Source organism: Papio anubis, chromosome 2 (assembly GCF_008728515.1).
Source record: "Papio anubis isolate 15944 chromosome 2, Panubis1.0, whole genome shotgun sequence".
Lineage (NCBI taxonomy): Eukaryota > Metazoa > Chordata > Mammalia > Primates > Cercopithecidae > Papio > Papio anubis.
Genome location: NC_044977.1, coordinates 178,810,672 through 178,826,822, shown reverse-complemented (window position 1 = coordinate 178,826,822; position 16,151 = coordinate 178,810,672). Strand labels below are relative to the sequence as shown.

Here is a 16,151-nt window from a genome sequence, read left to right as displayed (position 1 = left end):
TGCCAGTAATCCCAGCACTTTGGGAGGCCAAGACGGGCGGATCACGAGATCAGGAGATTGAGACCACCCTGGTTAATATGGTGACACCCCGTCTCTACTAAAAATACAAAAAATTAGCTGGGCGTGGTGGCGGGTCCCTGTAGTCCTAGCTACTAGGGCGGCTGAGGCAGGAGAATGGCGTGAACTCAGGAGGCGGAGCTTGCAGTGAGCCGAGGTCACGCCACTGTACTCCAGCCTGGGCGACAGAGCGAGACTCTGTATCAGAAAAAAAAAAAAAAAGAGTTACTTAAATTTTATCTCTTTAAAAACATCTTAAGGCCGGGTGTGGTGGCTCATGTGTGTAATCCCAGCACTTGGGAGGCAGAGTGTGAGGACTGCTTGAGCCCAGGAGTTCAAGGCTACAATAAGCTATGATTGTGCCACTGCACTCCAGCCTGGGCCATGGAATGAGACCCTGTTTCTAAAAAAATATATAAGTACTATAACAATTTTCATATTAGCTAAGTAGAACAAAGTATACATATCAATTCAGAAAGTAGTTCGCAATTGGCAAATTTATGCTGTTCTATAGAGAGAGATCCAAGAATAGATGCCCGTGTGTAGAGCATGAGAATCAGATTCCTCCAGTCTCCGCTGCTGGAAGAGTCTAAAAGCACCAGAGCGCCAGATCAGATTCTATTTGAAAGGTTTCCTGCTTTCGCATCATCTATTTTATCCCCATGAATGCCAGGTCAGATGCACACCCTCCTGGCTTACAACAGCCTACTTCATCCAGTCTCTTACTTCGAGCCATTTTCCTGATGATCACCTGATGGATTTTTTCTTTTTTCTTTTTTTTTTTGGAGACGGAGTCTCGCTCTGTCGCCCAGGCTGGAGTGCAGTGGCCGGATCTCAGCTCACTGCAAGCTCCGCCTCCCGGGTTTACGCCATTCTCCTGCCTCAGCCTCCCGAGTAGCTGGGACTACAGGCGCCCGCCACCTCGCCCGGCTAGTTTTTTGTATTTTTTTTTTAGTAGAGATGGGGTTTCACTGTGTTAGTCAGGATGGTCTCGATCTCCTGACCTCGTGATCCGCCCGTCTCGGCCTCCCAAAGTGCTGGGATTACAGGCTTGAGCCACCGCGCCCGGCCAGATTTTTTCAAAATTAAAATAGCCTTAGACATACTTCATCCCTGCTAAAAATGTGTCTCTCTCTCTTTTTATTTTTCTTTTTGAGATGGAGTCTCTTGCTGTGTTGCCAGGCTGGAGTGCAATGGCACGATCTTGGCTCACTGCAACCTCTGACTCCCTGGTTCAAGGGATTCTCCCATCTGAGCCTCCCGAGTATCTGGGATAACAGGCACATGCCACCATGCCCGGATAATTTTTTGTATTTTTAGTAGAGACGGGGTTTCACCATGTTGGCCAGGATGGTATCGATCTCCTGACCTCATGATCCATCCACCATGGCCTCCCAAAGTGCTGGGACTACAGGCGTGAGCCACCACGCCTGATTTTTTTTTTTTTTTAAACTGGGGACCTTCTGATCTGCTCAAAATCTTAATGATTTTCTACATAAGAACAACACAAACTAAACTTTTACAGTTTTAAAGCTCTCCAGGTTTGGCGTGGTGGCTCACACCTGTAATTCCAGCACTTTGGGAGGCCGAGACGGGCAGATCACCTGAGGTCAGGAGTTTGAGACCAGCCTGACCAACATGGAGAAACCCCGTCTCTACTAAAAATACAAAATTAGCTGGGAGTGGTGGTACATGCCTGTAATCCCAGCTACTTGGGAGGATGAGGCAGGAGAATCGCTTGAACCCAGGAGGTGGAAGTTGTGATGAGCCAAGATCACACCACTGCACTTCAGCCTGGGCAATAAGAGCAAATACAAAAACTAGCCAGGCACGGTGGCTCATGCATGTGAAACTCTGTCTCAAAAAAAGAAAAAAAAAAAAATTAGCAGGGCATAGTGGCGTGCGCCTGCAATCCCAGCTACACAGGAGGCTGAGGCAGGAGAATCGCTTGAACCGGGGGGGCAGAGGTTGCAGTGAGCTGAGATCATGCCACTGCACTCTAGCTTAGGTGACAGAGTGAAACTCTGTCTCGAAAAAAGAAAAAAAAATTAGCCGGGTGTGGTGGTGGGCTCCTGTAGTTCCAGCTACTCGGGAGGCTGAGGCAGGAGAATCGCCTGAACCCAGATAGCAGAGGTTGCAGTGAGTTGAGATTGCGCCACTGCACTCTAGCGTGGGTCACAGAGAGAGACTCAGTCACACACACACACAAAGTCCAGTTCTCTCATAATGGCCGTATACACCACAATCTGAACACCAGCAGGAGCTGCAATTCCCAACATTGGTATTTTGAGTTGGGCAATGGTAAGAATGGAAGGTACTTTAGAGGCAACCCAAATGCCTTGAACTGAAAATTAGGATCTTCCCCATCTCCAAGCCTGAATACTGGACAAGATTTTCTTGCAGAAGAGCGAGAGTTCCCTTATATTTGAATTGTGACAAAGTCTCTTATATTGTTGAATGATTTCTTACTACTTTTTTTTTTGAGATGGAGTCTCACTCTGTCACCCAGTTTGGAGTACAGTGGTACAGTCTCGGCTCACTGCAGCTTCTGCCTCCCAGGCTCAAGCAATTCTCGCGCCTCAGCCTCCTGAGTAACTGGGATTACAGGAGTGCGCCCCCATGCCTGGCTAATTTTTGTATTTTCAGTAGAGATGGGGTTTCACCATATTGGCAAGGCTGGTCTCCAACTCCTGACCTCAAATGATTTGCTGCGTAGGCCTCCCAAAGTGCTGGGATTACAGGTGTGAGCCACCGCGCCTGGCCTTAATTACCTTTTTTTTAAAAAAAAAGCACTAGGTATGTCTGGGGATCACTAAAAAGCAAAAGAGTAAGTAGTTATATTTCGGCATTTATAAGTATATACCTATACGATGAATGAAAGAACAACTGTTCTAATGTTATGCAGAATACTCGTGGCTTTTGATAAAATTTCCAGGATCAGCATCATACAAAAATTTCAAGCTGTATGCAGTTTATTTTTGTTTTTTGAGAGGGAGTCTTGCTGTGTCACTCCGCCTGGAGTGCAATGGTGCAACCTTGGCTCACTGCAACGTCCGCCCCCCAGGCTGAAGTGATTCTCCTGTTTCAACTTCCCGAGTAGCTGGAATTATGGACGCCTGCAACCACACCTGGCTAATTTTAATACTTTTAGTAGAGATGGGGTTTTACCATGTTGGCTGGGCTGGTCTGGACCACAAATGATCTGCCTACCTCGGCCTCCCAAAGTGCTGGGATTACAGACATGAGCCACAACATCTGGCCTGTATTTTACTCAATTTTGATAAAAGAAAAAGATAATGTGCTTTGGAAAATTTTAGAATGACAATGATATTAACGAAGAAGTATTTGGAGTCTCACTAAAACTAGCTCATTTTGGAATGATACAGTAGCTTGGAAAGATATTTTAAAATTCTTATTTGTCTATTTATTTTATTATTAATATTATTTTTGAGACAGAGTCATGCTTTGTAGCCTAGGCTAGAGTGCAGTGGTGTGATCTTGGCTCACTGCAATTTCTGCCTCCTGGGTTCAAGCAATTCTCCTGCCTTAGCCTCCTGAGTAGCTGGGACTACAGGCACCTGCCACTATGCCCAGCTAATTTTTTGTATTTTTAGTAGAGGCGGGGTTTTACCATGTTGGCCAGGCTGGTCTTGAACTCCTGACCTTGTGATTTGCCTGCCTTGGCCTCCCAAAGTGCTGGGATTACAGGCGTAAGCCACTGTACCTGGTCCCTCAAAGTAGATTTACCACATTGACCAAACTCCTTTTTTGTAGGTCTTCTCCCTGAGGACTTGACTTATTTGGGGAATTAAAGTGCTGCAGTGAAGCCTAGAAGTGGACACTAGAGTCCGAAGTTTTTGTCTCCTAATGCTCAGTACAGCACAAGTGAAAACATTTTCACTGCTGAGGCATGGCTTAAAAAAAGTTCATTTAAACAGCTGCTTTCCTTACAAATATATATTCCACTGGAAGAATAAAAAGAAGCAACATAAACCACAAACCAAGGAGAAACCTCAAAACAAAAGAAACCAGGGACACACAGGGCAAGTCACACTTACTTAAGAGATCCTGACAGCTTGGGCTGCTGAAGAAGTTTATCTGCATGATTCAAAGCCATAAGGTTATCACCCAAAGCCAGAGCCACATAGGCACTGCAAGCAAGTATGGAGCACCTACAACACAAAAGGGAAGGGGCCGAAAATCTCATTTTAAAAATTGATAATGGTTATATTTGCTAAATAGGAAAAAAATGCCCTTTAACTGTGACAATCTGGACACCAGGAAAGAGGAGAGGAAGCCACGGTACTAATGGTAAGAATTAGATTGATGTATAAAACAATTCTGAAGCACGGTTTGGCTATTTACATAAGTCATCTTCGGCTTTCATCCAATTGACCCACATCGCCAACAAAATAACCAAATGGATTACAATACATAGCCTGTATGTATGCATGCATGCATGTATGTATGTATGTGTGTGTATACATATATAGAGAGAGCCTAATGAGAACTTACTTCCATAGAAGTTTGCTTTTAATAACCTAGGAACAAAGCTATAGAATCAGATCTTATTCTTTCTACATGTATTTGTGATATGCTAAGAAATAATTAACTTACTAAAGCATTCATTTACTCTAAATGTTCTTTTCTCAACCAATTAAGTCTACAGTTCTTGCTAAACAATAGTATCAAGAGTAACTAAAAAATTTTCTTCACAGTTACTATTTTTCTAAATGAATACTGAAGGAAAAAAACAGGTTAAACATATGTGAAGACAACATTTAAGTTACACTGATTTTTGCAAAGTTGGATTGGAAATCTAAGTTTCTATAATATTTGGTTTTCTACTTAACAGACAGCTCATTTAAAACAAGTCTGGTTAAAGACTTAACACTAATAGATCACTTGAATGTTAAACAACTGCTCCGCAAAGCAATCTTAAAATAAACGCTTGTCAAATAGAAATGAAGTCTGAATGGCGAACCACAAAAGACCTGACTCAGATACAGGGTTTTGAGTTATGTTTACAAATTACAATACACATATGTATCATTAAGTGCATTCAGGTTGTAATTTTAGTCTAAGGAAGAATGTAACCAGCATATCACCACAGAGTTTTAAAATGAAATCCTCTGACTAGAAATGGCTCTTCCTATAAAAAGCACAGCTGGGCAAATTCAAAAGTACTGTTTCCTCTTCACTTGCTAACTTTTGGTTCCTAGAATCTTAGAACTAACTACCCTAGAATTTGGTTCCCAGAATCTTAGAAAGGCAGCCCCTCAACTCTTTTTTTTTTTTTTTTTTTTTTTGAGACGGAGTCTCGCTCTGTCGCCCAAGCTGGAGTGCAGTGGCGCGATCTCGGCTCACTGCAAGCTCCACCTCCCGGGCTCACGCCATTCTCCCGCCTCAGCCTCCGAGTAGCTGGGACTACAGGCGCCCGCCACCTCGCCCGGCTAGTTTTTTGTATTTTTAGTAGAGACGGGGTTTCACCATGTTAGCCAGGATGGTCTCGATCTCCTGACCTCGTGATCCACCCGCCTCGGCCTCCCAAAGTGCTGGGATTACAGGCTTGAGCCACCGCGCCCGGCCAGCCCCTCAACTCTTAACGACACAGAAAAGTAGACTGGTCCTGGAGAAGCGTAAGGAAATTGAGGTTTATGCCTTATACTACCATGGGAGGGCTGAAAGACTGTCTAGTGTGGTTCCTTAACTGATGTGGAAACTGAGACTCAAAGTGGTTAAACATAGTCTTTAATTTAGTGTGTGATTAGTTAGGACTAACATTTGACATTGTAGACTCCCAATCCGCTATTCTTCCCATCCAATCACATTGCTTCTTTATTAACTCACAAGACCACTTACAAAAAACACAGCAGAAAAGATTCTTGTACATTGTAATTTTTCTAAGTTCTAGGCATACACAACACAGGTATTCTAACTTCTCTTTTTAAACAGGAAGAAAAGTTTAATCCAAACACAAGTTTATATTTTGTCCCTGAGTATATAATTTTCAATCTGAACCTTGTTACAGAGGATAGTAATTTGAGAGCAAGCAAGCAGTGCCACTTCCAAAGGAATTTTCCTGGCAAGCCTACTATCAATATCTCTGGCTCTTCAACAGCTGGCTTTACCACCAAGGTTGTCCCATGCCCAGTCCCTACAATGAACCCTCTCCATGAAGGAAGACTCAGGGACCAGTGGCAGGAGGCTAGTTATCTCCCATCTTCAGAAGCATGTTAGCAGTTAAGTCCGTGTGGCAAGACTGGCGACTTCATTTCTCCTTTTGGCTTACTTGTATTTTTATTTTAAAGTGGCAGTGACATTCATTCAAGAAGTATACTGAGTAACTACAACATATCAGATATGTACTGCTTACGAACAAAACTACAGACTATTAAAGGTCTGGTCTCCAGAGGCTCAAGAAGACCATTAGTGGCTGGGCACGGTGGCTCATGCCTGTAATCCCAGCACTTTGGGAGGCTGAGGCAGGCGGATCACCTGAGGTCGGGAGTTCGAGACCAGCCTGACCAACATGGAGAAACCCTGTCTCTACTAAAAATACAAAATTGGCCGGGTGTGGTGGCACATGCCTGTAATCTAGCTACCCGGGAGGCTGAGGCAGGAGAATCGCTTGAACCTGGGAGGCGGAGGTTGCGGTGAGTTGAGATCGCACCATTGCGCTCCAGCCTGGGCAACAAGAGTGAAACTCTGTTGCAAAAAAAAAAAAAATTAGTTCAGGGCCCATGTGAATGACAGTCACAAAATTTAATATCCTTTTTTTTTTCTTTTTCTTTTGAGACGGAGTCTTGCTCTGTTGCCTGGGCTGGAGTGTAGTGGCGCAATCTTGGCTCACTGCAACCTCTGCCTCCTGGGTTCAAACTATTCTCCCGCCTCAGCCTCCAAAATAGCTGGGATTACAGGCGCCCGCCATTACGTCCAGCTAATTTTTTGTATTTTTTAGTAGAGACAGGGTTTCACTATGTTGGCCAGGCTGGTCTCAAACTCCTGACTTTGTGATCTGCCCGCCTTAGCCTCCCAAAGTGTTGGGATTATAGGCGTGAGCCACCGCGCCCAGCCCAATATCCATTTTCATATGTGACTCTGCCAAAGGTCAGTGTAAAACATAGCTCCTTAAAAGCAGAAGCACACTTCTGTGGTTTCCTACACAGACTAGAGCAATATCTCACATAGGCAGTAGGTGCTTAATAGGTATTTGTTAAAGAAACACAGCTTTCAACATTTTAAATCTGCTTCTCCAGACCCCCACCTTTCCTGTTGGTAGGTCACTTTGCTGATGAAGCCAACTCTTTTCCAGCTCCCACAAACAAGGGACTTTTCCTGCATGATCTAGGTCCTAGAGTCTAGGACAAGACCCACTTCAGGCAGGCTTGCTGGGAAATGCCTGCCCTGGCCTCTCCCGACAGTAGGTGGGCTATTACTGCTCCAGCCCACTGTCAAACCCACTTTGGGTCCAGAAATCAGTCATGTAAGATTTGCAGCAGGATTCTGTTTCCCAGGAAGCCCAAACTATAATTACGTACAATATAAAAACTGCTTTCTTTAACTTCTAAATCAAAACAGGGTAAAAGACTCTATAAAAAATAATCATTCAATTAAAAGTTCTCAACTGTGAATATGAAACTTTAGGGCTGACATTGTGATTAAGAGCCATTAGGATTAAGCAAGTTTCGTTGCCCAAAACTCAAACCAACATTTATGCTCCCTTCTCTTGGTGCGTTACAATCCATCGCAACTCACCTCTCATCACTCTCACACTCATCCTCCTTTTCCTCTTAGAAAACAACACCACACTCTGCACAATTCCTGCAGACTGCTAACGCTAGAAGCACACATGGCTCTACTGAGCCCCAGAGAATCACTTTACTTTTGATAGTTACTACTTAAAATATTGTCCCCACCCCCACTTCCTCGAGTCACTGTCCAATCTGCTTTACCAATCACTCAGTGGATCTGACAGTTCATCAGACTGGAAGAACTATACCTCAAGGGAAGAGACACTAGCTTTTCCCCCCTGTGGAGGATCTGACAAAACCCCACTCTCCCCTTCACATGCTGCAGGAACTAGCTCTAGGTCCCCAGAATGCCAACCCTTGGAAAAGAAGATAAAAAAAGAAGGAAAAAAAAAAAAAAAAAAAAGGAAATGAAAAGAAAGAGTAAACATTTTCTTCAAGCACCAAGTTACAACAAGCTATGCAAGACTGGGCATTAAAATTTGTCAAGCCATAGATCCTGTGAGTTAAAGAAATCTAAACCAAATATCTGAAATAGTTTAACCCTTATTAAAAAAGGCTAAAATGAGGGTAAATCCAGTCAGTCACCATTTGTCAAAGGAAAATAAATTTACAAAGTAGCTTCACAGCAAACATTTGAAAAATTTGCTTACAAAATCCAATAATGATACAAAAAGTTACTCAGGCGTGGTGGCACATGCCTGTAATCCCAGCTACTTGGGAGGCTGAGGCAGAAGAATCACTTGAACCTCGGAGTTGGAGGTTGCAGTGAGCCGAGATCATGCCATTGCATTCCAGCCTGGGAAACAAGAGCAAAACTCTGTCTCCAAAAAAATAAATAAATAAAAATGAAAATAAAAAATCTAATAATGTAATTTTTTTTTTTTTTTTTGATATGGAGTTTTGTGCTTGTCACCCAGGCTGGAGTGCAATGGCATGATCTCTGCTCACTGCAACCTCCACTTCCCGGGTGCAAGCGATTCTCCTGCCTCAGCCTACCGAGTAGCTAGGACTACAGGGATGCACCACCACACCCGCCTAATTTTGTTGTTTTAGTAGAGATGGGGTTTCACCATATTGGCCAAGCTGGTCTCCAACTCCTGACCTCAGGTGATCTGCCTGCCTTGGACTCCCAGAGTGCTGGGATTACGGTCGTGAGCCACCGTACTCGGCTAATAATGTAATTTCTTTCAACAAACTGAATATGGGAAATTATATACTAAATATCTATATATTTTTTTGTAATGGTCCTTGGAGAGCAGGGCTACCCCACAGGCAGTATGCCCAGAGTAGCCGAGATTTTTGGGGCCTCCTCAGATAGCAGTGGCTCAGGCCTGTAATCCCAGAACTAAGGGAGGCTGAGGCAGGCGGATTACCTGAGATTAGGAGTTCGAGACCAGCCTGGCTAGCATGGTGAAATCCCCGTCACTACTAAAAAATAGCTGTATTAGCTGGGCGAGGGCGTTCGTAGTCCCAGTTACCAGAGCGGTCAGAGAATGTTGAACCCAGGAGGCAGAGGCTGCAGTAAGAGATCACGCCACTGCACTCCAGCCTGGAAAATACCGCAAGACTTCTGTCTCAAAAAAAAGTAAAATAAAATTTTTTTTTTTTTTTTGAGACGGAGTCTCGGCTTCGTCAGCCCAGGCTGGAGGCAGTTGCCGGATCTCGAAGCCACTGCAAGCCCAGCCCCGGGTTCACGCCATTCTCCGCCTCAGCCTCCCGGTAGCTGGGACTACCACTACCGGGCAATTTTTGTATTTATTAGAGACGGAGCTTCAGGTTAGTTGTGATGGTTCGAGTCTTTCCCTGACCTGCGGACTGGCCAGCTCGGTGCCTTCCAGTGCTGATTACAGGCTTGAGCCACCGCTACCGTCAAAAAATAAAAATTTCAAAGAAAAAAATTCATGGCCTCGGGCACGGGTGGCTCAAGCCTGCAACCCAGCACTTTGGGAGGCCGAGACAGGCGGTCACGCAGGTCAGGAGATTGAGACTATCCCGGCTAACACGGTGAAACCCCTTTCTGTATTTGAAAATTCAAAATTGATTATAGATGGGCTTGTAGTTCAGCTACTGCTGAGGAGAATGGCATAAACTCAGGACGCTGAAAGTGAAAGTTGATCTGGCCATTGCACTCAGCTTGGCTTATTGCGAGCCAGACTCCGCCTCAAAAAAAAAAAGAAAAGAAAAAATTCATGCCAATTTGTTCACAATAATCCAAAATGTTAAACTTGCTAACCTTTCAACTTTTTTTTAAATTTTTTTAAAATATTTTTTGAGATGGAATCTCGGCTTCTGCTGTCTAGGCTGGAGTGTGCAGTGGCCGGATCTCAGCTCACTGCAAGCCTCCGCTTCCGGTTCAGGGCCATTCCCTCCTGCCTTCAGTCTCCCCGAGTAACTGGGACTACAGGCTCACCACCGCCCGCTAGTTTTTGTATTTTTTTAGTAAAGACGGGTTTCACCGTTAGCCAGGCTGGTCTCGGGACTTCCTGACCTCGCGGATCCACTTCCGCCTCGGCCTCCCAAAGTGGTGGATTTCACAGGCTTGAGCCACCGCGACCCGCCCTCACTTTTTTTTTGAGATAGAGTTTTTTGCTCTGTTGCTCAGGCTAGAGTGCACACAGCACATCTTGGCTCACTGCAACCTCTGCCTCCCGGTTCAAGCAATTCTCCCAAGCCTTGGCCTCTCCGAGTAGCTGAGGATTACAGGCCCATGCCCAGCTAATTTTTGTGTTTTTTTTTTTTTTTTTTTTTTTGTGAGAGCAAATTAATTTATTTAGTACTTTTCATTCCATATCATCAGGAGAATTGATTTCAACTTTCTTTTTACTCTACATCAGACCAGCTGGGACTCAAAACTATACCACCAGACTCCATAAAGGATTTGTTCATGGCACATTTCATTTCATCAGAACCATCTGAATAGATCTGCTGAAATAACGCTTAAAAGCTGTACTTTCCTCCAACTTTTCATTCTTTTCTTTCTTTTCATTTCACCCACTAATTTATCCCAGTTTCTTATATAAGGACATGATGATGGCTATAGACAGGTTCTTACACCTGCTATGAATCGCTTTGGCATAGGCAAGTACACACATCTCCTGCCCCTCTAGCTTTCCCATCTCACAACCTCTGGCTTTTTCAGTTTAATTTCAATCTTGTTGAAACTACTTTAAATGTGCTCTGTTCTGGCATTATAGGATGAAGTTCCAGTTTCAAATTGTAATCTTCCCTCAGAAGGAAGTTTAACCAAAGCAGATAACTTTTCTGAAAAAGTCCACATTTATATCATTCTGGAACATTCTGGATCGTAGTGATCATTGAGATTGATACCAGTTACACTTGATTTTTTTTTTTTTTTTGAGACGGAGTCTTGCTCTGTCGCCTGCTGACGCGCAGCGGCCGGATCTTGGCTCACTGTAAGCTCCTCGCTCTCCGGTTTACGCCGCATTCTCCTGCCTTGATTTGCGCTACCACTTCAGTTTAAGCGGAGATTTTGACCTGTGGATCCACCTTGTTTTGCTTAATCATACCTGCCTATTACTTACGTGACTTCGAGTCTGCCACCTGATTCTGAACCATTCTTTGCATCTTTTTAATCCAGACACTGAAATTAGCATCTGCACTATCTAATTTTTGTCCTTCTGTAAAAACTTCTAGGGCAGCAACATAGTTTTTTTCATAATATTCACATATTCCTTTTCTCAACATATCAGTGGAATTATTTGGATTGAGTTCGACAGACTTCTTTGCATCAGCAACAGCAACACAGTAATTCCCAAGAAGAATGTGACAATAAGCTCTTTGACATGAATATTGTGCATCATCTGGTTTGTTTCAAAGCCTTAGTCAGCTCCTCTAACGCTGCTTGGGGGTCCTCGTCTATTACAGCATCCAAGAAGCTTTGGAAAAACCTCTGGGATGTTGCAGGTCCTGCTGCAGCTGGTGCCATTTCTCATAGTCACTGTTGCTGCCGCCGGAGCTGCTACTATCGCGGTTACCACCTACGCCACTGCCCAAGGGGGAAACTTCTCAACTTTTGTATTTTTAGTAGAGAAGGGGTTTCTCCCACATGTTGGTCAGGCTGTCTTTGAACCCCCCACTTCAGTGATCTGCCCACCTCGGCCCCAAAGTGCTGGGATTATGCAGGCGCTGGAGCCACCGCCAACTTTCTTTCAACTCTTAACAGAAGTTTAGATGTTCAATTAGTTTTTAATTTTGTCTTCTGTAAACATTTTGCTAATAACACTTCTGTGCAAAAAGAATCTTATTGACAAACATAGTTGACATAGTCCAAATCCAACACAAATAGAAGTCTAACACAAAAAAGCTAAAAAAGTTTTATCTTTATCAAATCTAGCATCCCAAAGAACCCAGTCTTATCCTGGGCAGCAAATAAAATATAAAGTCACAGAGACTTAGCATTTTACACATGGACAGGACCTTAAGATCACCTAATTCAATTGCTTTATTTGACAGAAAAGGAAAAGGCGGCCCACAGGAGTTGAATGATTTATCCACATCAGTGGCCCTGTGTGGTTTCCACAGAATGGCTGACCACTAAAAATTTTTTTTTTTTTTTTTTTTTTTTTGAGATGAAGTTTCCACCTTGCTTGTCCAGGCTAGAGCGCATAGTGTGATTCTGGCTCACTGACAATCTCCTCCCTCCTGGGTTCAAGCGATTCTCCTGTCTCGGCCTTTTCTACTAGTTGGGATTACAGGCATGCGCACAACTCCCGGCTAATTTTGTATTTCTAGTATAGATGGGGTTTCTCCATGTTGATCAGGCTGGTCTCAAACTCCCAATTTCAGGTGATCCACCTGCCTCGGCCTCCCAAAGTGCTGGGATTACAGTGAGCCATCCCGCCTGGCCTGAAGAATTATTTTAACCCTGGTTTGTGATCAATCTGATCACCAGTTCATCTAAATGAGATCCTTGGAGGCAGATGTAAATCATGCCAACGTGAGCACAAATTGCTGATGGCGTGAAGGAAATGTCACACAGGCAGGCTCCTTCTATGGTAGAGTTTGTTAGATGCATAAGTTTCAGAAGGACCACACTCAGTCGTAAGACTGAAATGGGGCTGGATCTCTAGCAAAAGCAATATAAGATTCAAAAGATTATTAGCCATAATCCTCTTTTAGGTATGTCTAATGGGCTACAATATCACTAACGGGCTAACAACAGAAGAAATATGGTTTCTTAAGCACACTAAAACTGTCTATAATATTTATGTTATCAACCATTTGTTTGATTCATCTTCTTTTATAAACACTGGACCACAGGAGGTACCTTTTAATTGAATGGAAAATAATTCACTAAGTGTCACATTAGAGTCTGAAAGAACTAATTTACGCTTGTGGAATAACTTAATGGGCTTAATTAAATTTGCTCCAAACATTTCCTTTTATCCCTTTTGTGGCCTACCATTTTAGAAATGACCAATTAAATTAAAATTTCATTTTCAGGCCAGGTGCTGTTGCTCACGTTTATAATCTCAGCACATTAGGAGGCTGATATGGGAGAACTGCTCAAGCTCAGCAGTTTGACACCAGCCTGGGTGATAGAGTGAGACTTTGTCTCTACAAAAAAAATTTAAAAATTAGTGTAGCATGGTGGTGCACAACTGTAGTCCCAGCTACTTGGGAGGCTGAGGTGGCAGGACTGCTTGAACGTGGGAGGTAGAAGCTGCAGTAAGCCAAGACTGCACTCCAGCCTGGGCAACAGAGCAAGACGCTGTCTCCAAAAAAAAAAAAAAAAAAAAAACTTATTTAAATTTTGTATACTTTGATTTTAATTTCTTGTATAGACATTTCCCATGTTGTCTCCAACATTATTTCCTACCTTTTTCAGTTCTGTTACACTCTTTTCCAGACTCTTGAACAGCCTCCATTAAGTTCAGCTAATATCACAATCTCAGAACGAATAACAAAGACATTCTATAATATGCAACATGTAAGAGTCAGTTCATACCCATGACAGTTATTAAGCCACTATGCAACAATGAAATACTGTTACATGACTAAATCTATGAAATTACTTCTTTATTCTTTTTTGTTTTTGAGATGGAGTCTTGCTCTGTCGCTCAGGGTGGAGTGCAGTGGTGGGATCTCCGCTCACTGCAACTTCTGGCTCCAGGGTTCAAGCAATTCTTCTGTCTTACCCTCCTGAGTAGCTGAGACTATTAGCTGGGTGCACATCACCGCACCCAGCTAATTTTTGTTTTGTTTTGTTTTGTTTTTCTGAGACGGAGTTTTGCTCTTGTTGCCCAGGCTGAGCCACCATGTCCGGCTAATTTTTGTATTTTTAGTAGAGACGCGGTTTCACCATATTGGTCAGCTTGGTCTCAAACTCCTGACCTCAGGTGATCCACTCGCCTTGGCCTCCCACAGTGCTGGGATTACAGGCGTGAGTCACTGTATGCCCAGCCCTTTACTTTTTTGACACAGTGTCTAGCTCTGTCGTCCAGGCTGGTGTGATCTTGGCTCACTGCAGTCTCTACCTTCTGGGCCCAAGTGATCCTCCCACCTCAGTCTCCCAACTAGCTAGGACTACAGGCGTGAGCCATCATGCCTGGACTAAATTTTTTGTAGAGACAAGGTCTCACTATGTTGGCCAGGCTGGTTTTCAACTCCTGGACTCAAGGGATCCTTCCACTTCAGCCTCTCAAAGTGCTGGAATCACAAGCATGAGCCACCACACCCAGCTATTTCCTTTCTTCCTCCCTCCCTTCCTTCCTTCATTTTATTTTCATAGGTATTTGGGGGAACAGGTATTTGGTTACACTAGTTGGTGCACCCATCACCCGATATTTCTCTACTATTAATAAGATCCTAGTATGCCAAAAAAATGAAGTTGAACCTTATCTCCTCATCTATAAAAATTAACTCAAAATGAGGCAGGCCGCAGTGGGTCATGCCTGTAATCCCAGCACTTTGGGAGGCCAAGGCAGGCAGATCACCTGAAGTCGGGAGTTTGAGACCAGCGTGACCAACATGGGGAAATCCTGTCTCTACTAAAAATACAAAATTAGCCAGGTGTGGTGGGCACATTCCCGTAATCCCAGCTACCAGACGGAATCTCGCTCTGTTGCCCAGGCTGGAGTGCAGTGGCCGGATCTCAGCTCACTGCAAGCTCCGTTTCCCGGGTCTAGGCCATTCTCCTGCCTCAGTCTCCCGAGTAACTGGGACTACAGGCGCCCGCCACCTCGCCCGGCTAGTTTTTTGTATTTTTTTAGTAAAGACGGGGTTTCACCGTGTTAGCCAGGCTGGTCTCGATCTCCTGACCTCGTGATCCGCCCGTCTCGGCCTCCCAAAGTGGTGGGATTACAGGCTTGAGCCACCGCACCCGGCCCCCCCCCTTTTTTTTTTTTTTTTTGAGATAGAGTTTTTTGCTCTTGTTGCTCAGGCTAGAGTGCAATAGCATGATCTTGGCTCACTGCAACCTCTGCCTCCCGGGTTCAAGCAATTCTCCTGCCTTGGCCTTCCGAGTAGCTGAGATTACAGGCCCATGCCCAGCTAATTTTTGTGTTTTTTTTTTTTTTTTTTTTTGTGAGAGCAAATTAATTTATTTAGTACTTTTTCATTCCATATCATCAGGAGAATTGATTTCAACTTTCTTTTTACCTACATCAGACCAGTTGGGACTCAAAACTATACCACCAGACTCCATAAAGGATTTGTTCATGGCACATTTCATTTCATCAGAACCATCTGAATAGATCTGCTGAAATAACGTTTAAAGCTGCATTTTCCTCCAACTTTTCATTCTTTTCTTCTTCTTTCATTTCACCCACTAATTTATCCCAGTTTCTTATATAAGGACATGATGATGGCTATAGACAGGTTCTTTACACCTGCTATGAATCGTTTTGGCATAGGCACATCTCCTTGCCCCTCTAGCTTTTCCCATCTCACAACCTCTGGCTTTTTCAGTTTAATTTCAATCTTTGTTGAAACTACTTTAAATGTGCTCTGTTCTGGTATTATAGGATGAAGTTCCAGTTTCAAATTGTAATCTTCCCCAGAAGGAAGTTTAACCAAAGCAGATAACTCTTTTTCTGAAAAGTCCACATTTATATCATTCTTCTGAACATTCTTGATCGTAAGTGTAATGACTACTTGAGATTGATACCAGTTACACTTGATTTTTTTTTTTTTTGAGACGGAGTCTTGCTCTGTCGCCCAGGCTGGAGCGCAGCGGCCGGATCTTGGCTCACTGCAAGCTCCGCCTCCCGGGTTTACGCCATTCTCCTGCCTCAGCTTCCCGAGTAGCTGGGACTACAGGCGCCCACCACCTCGCCCGGCTAGTTTTTTGTATTTTTAGTAGAGACGGGGTTTCACTGC

At 43.8% G+C, this 16,151-nt stretch overlaps 1 protein-coding gene and 2 pseudogenes across 8 annotated transcripts in view; all 3 read right to left on the bottom strand.

Annotated features, from left to right (window-relative positions):
• Window positions 1–16,151, bottom strand: part of CNOT10 (CCR4-NOT transcription complex subunit 10) — a 98,003-nt gene that overhangs the window by 11,925 nt on the left and 69,927 nt on the right. For all 8 annotated transcript variants that reach the window (XM_003895222.2, XM_021934937.2, XM_021934938.2 and 5 more), the window contains one exon: window positions 4,116–4,229. In XM_003895222.2, the coding sequence (XP_003895271.1) occupies window positions 4,116–4,229 (114 nt within the window). The remainder of the gene's footprint in view (window positions 1–4,115; window positions 4,230–16,151) is intronic.
• On the bottom strand, window positions 10,592–11,899 carry LOC101001254 (annotated as a pseudogene).
• LOC116273871 overlaps window positions 15,323–16,151 on the bottom strand; it is a 9,172-nt pseudogene continuing 8,343 nt past the window's right edge.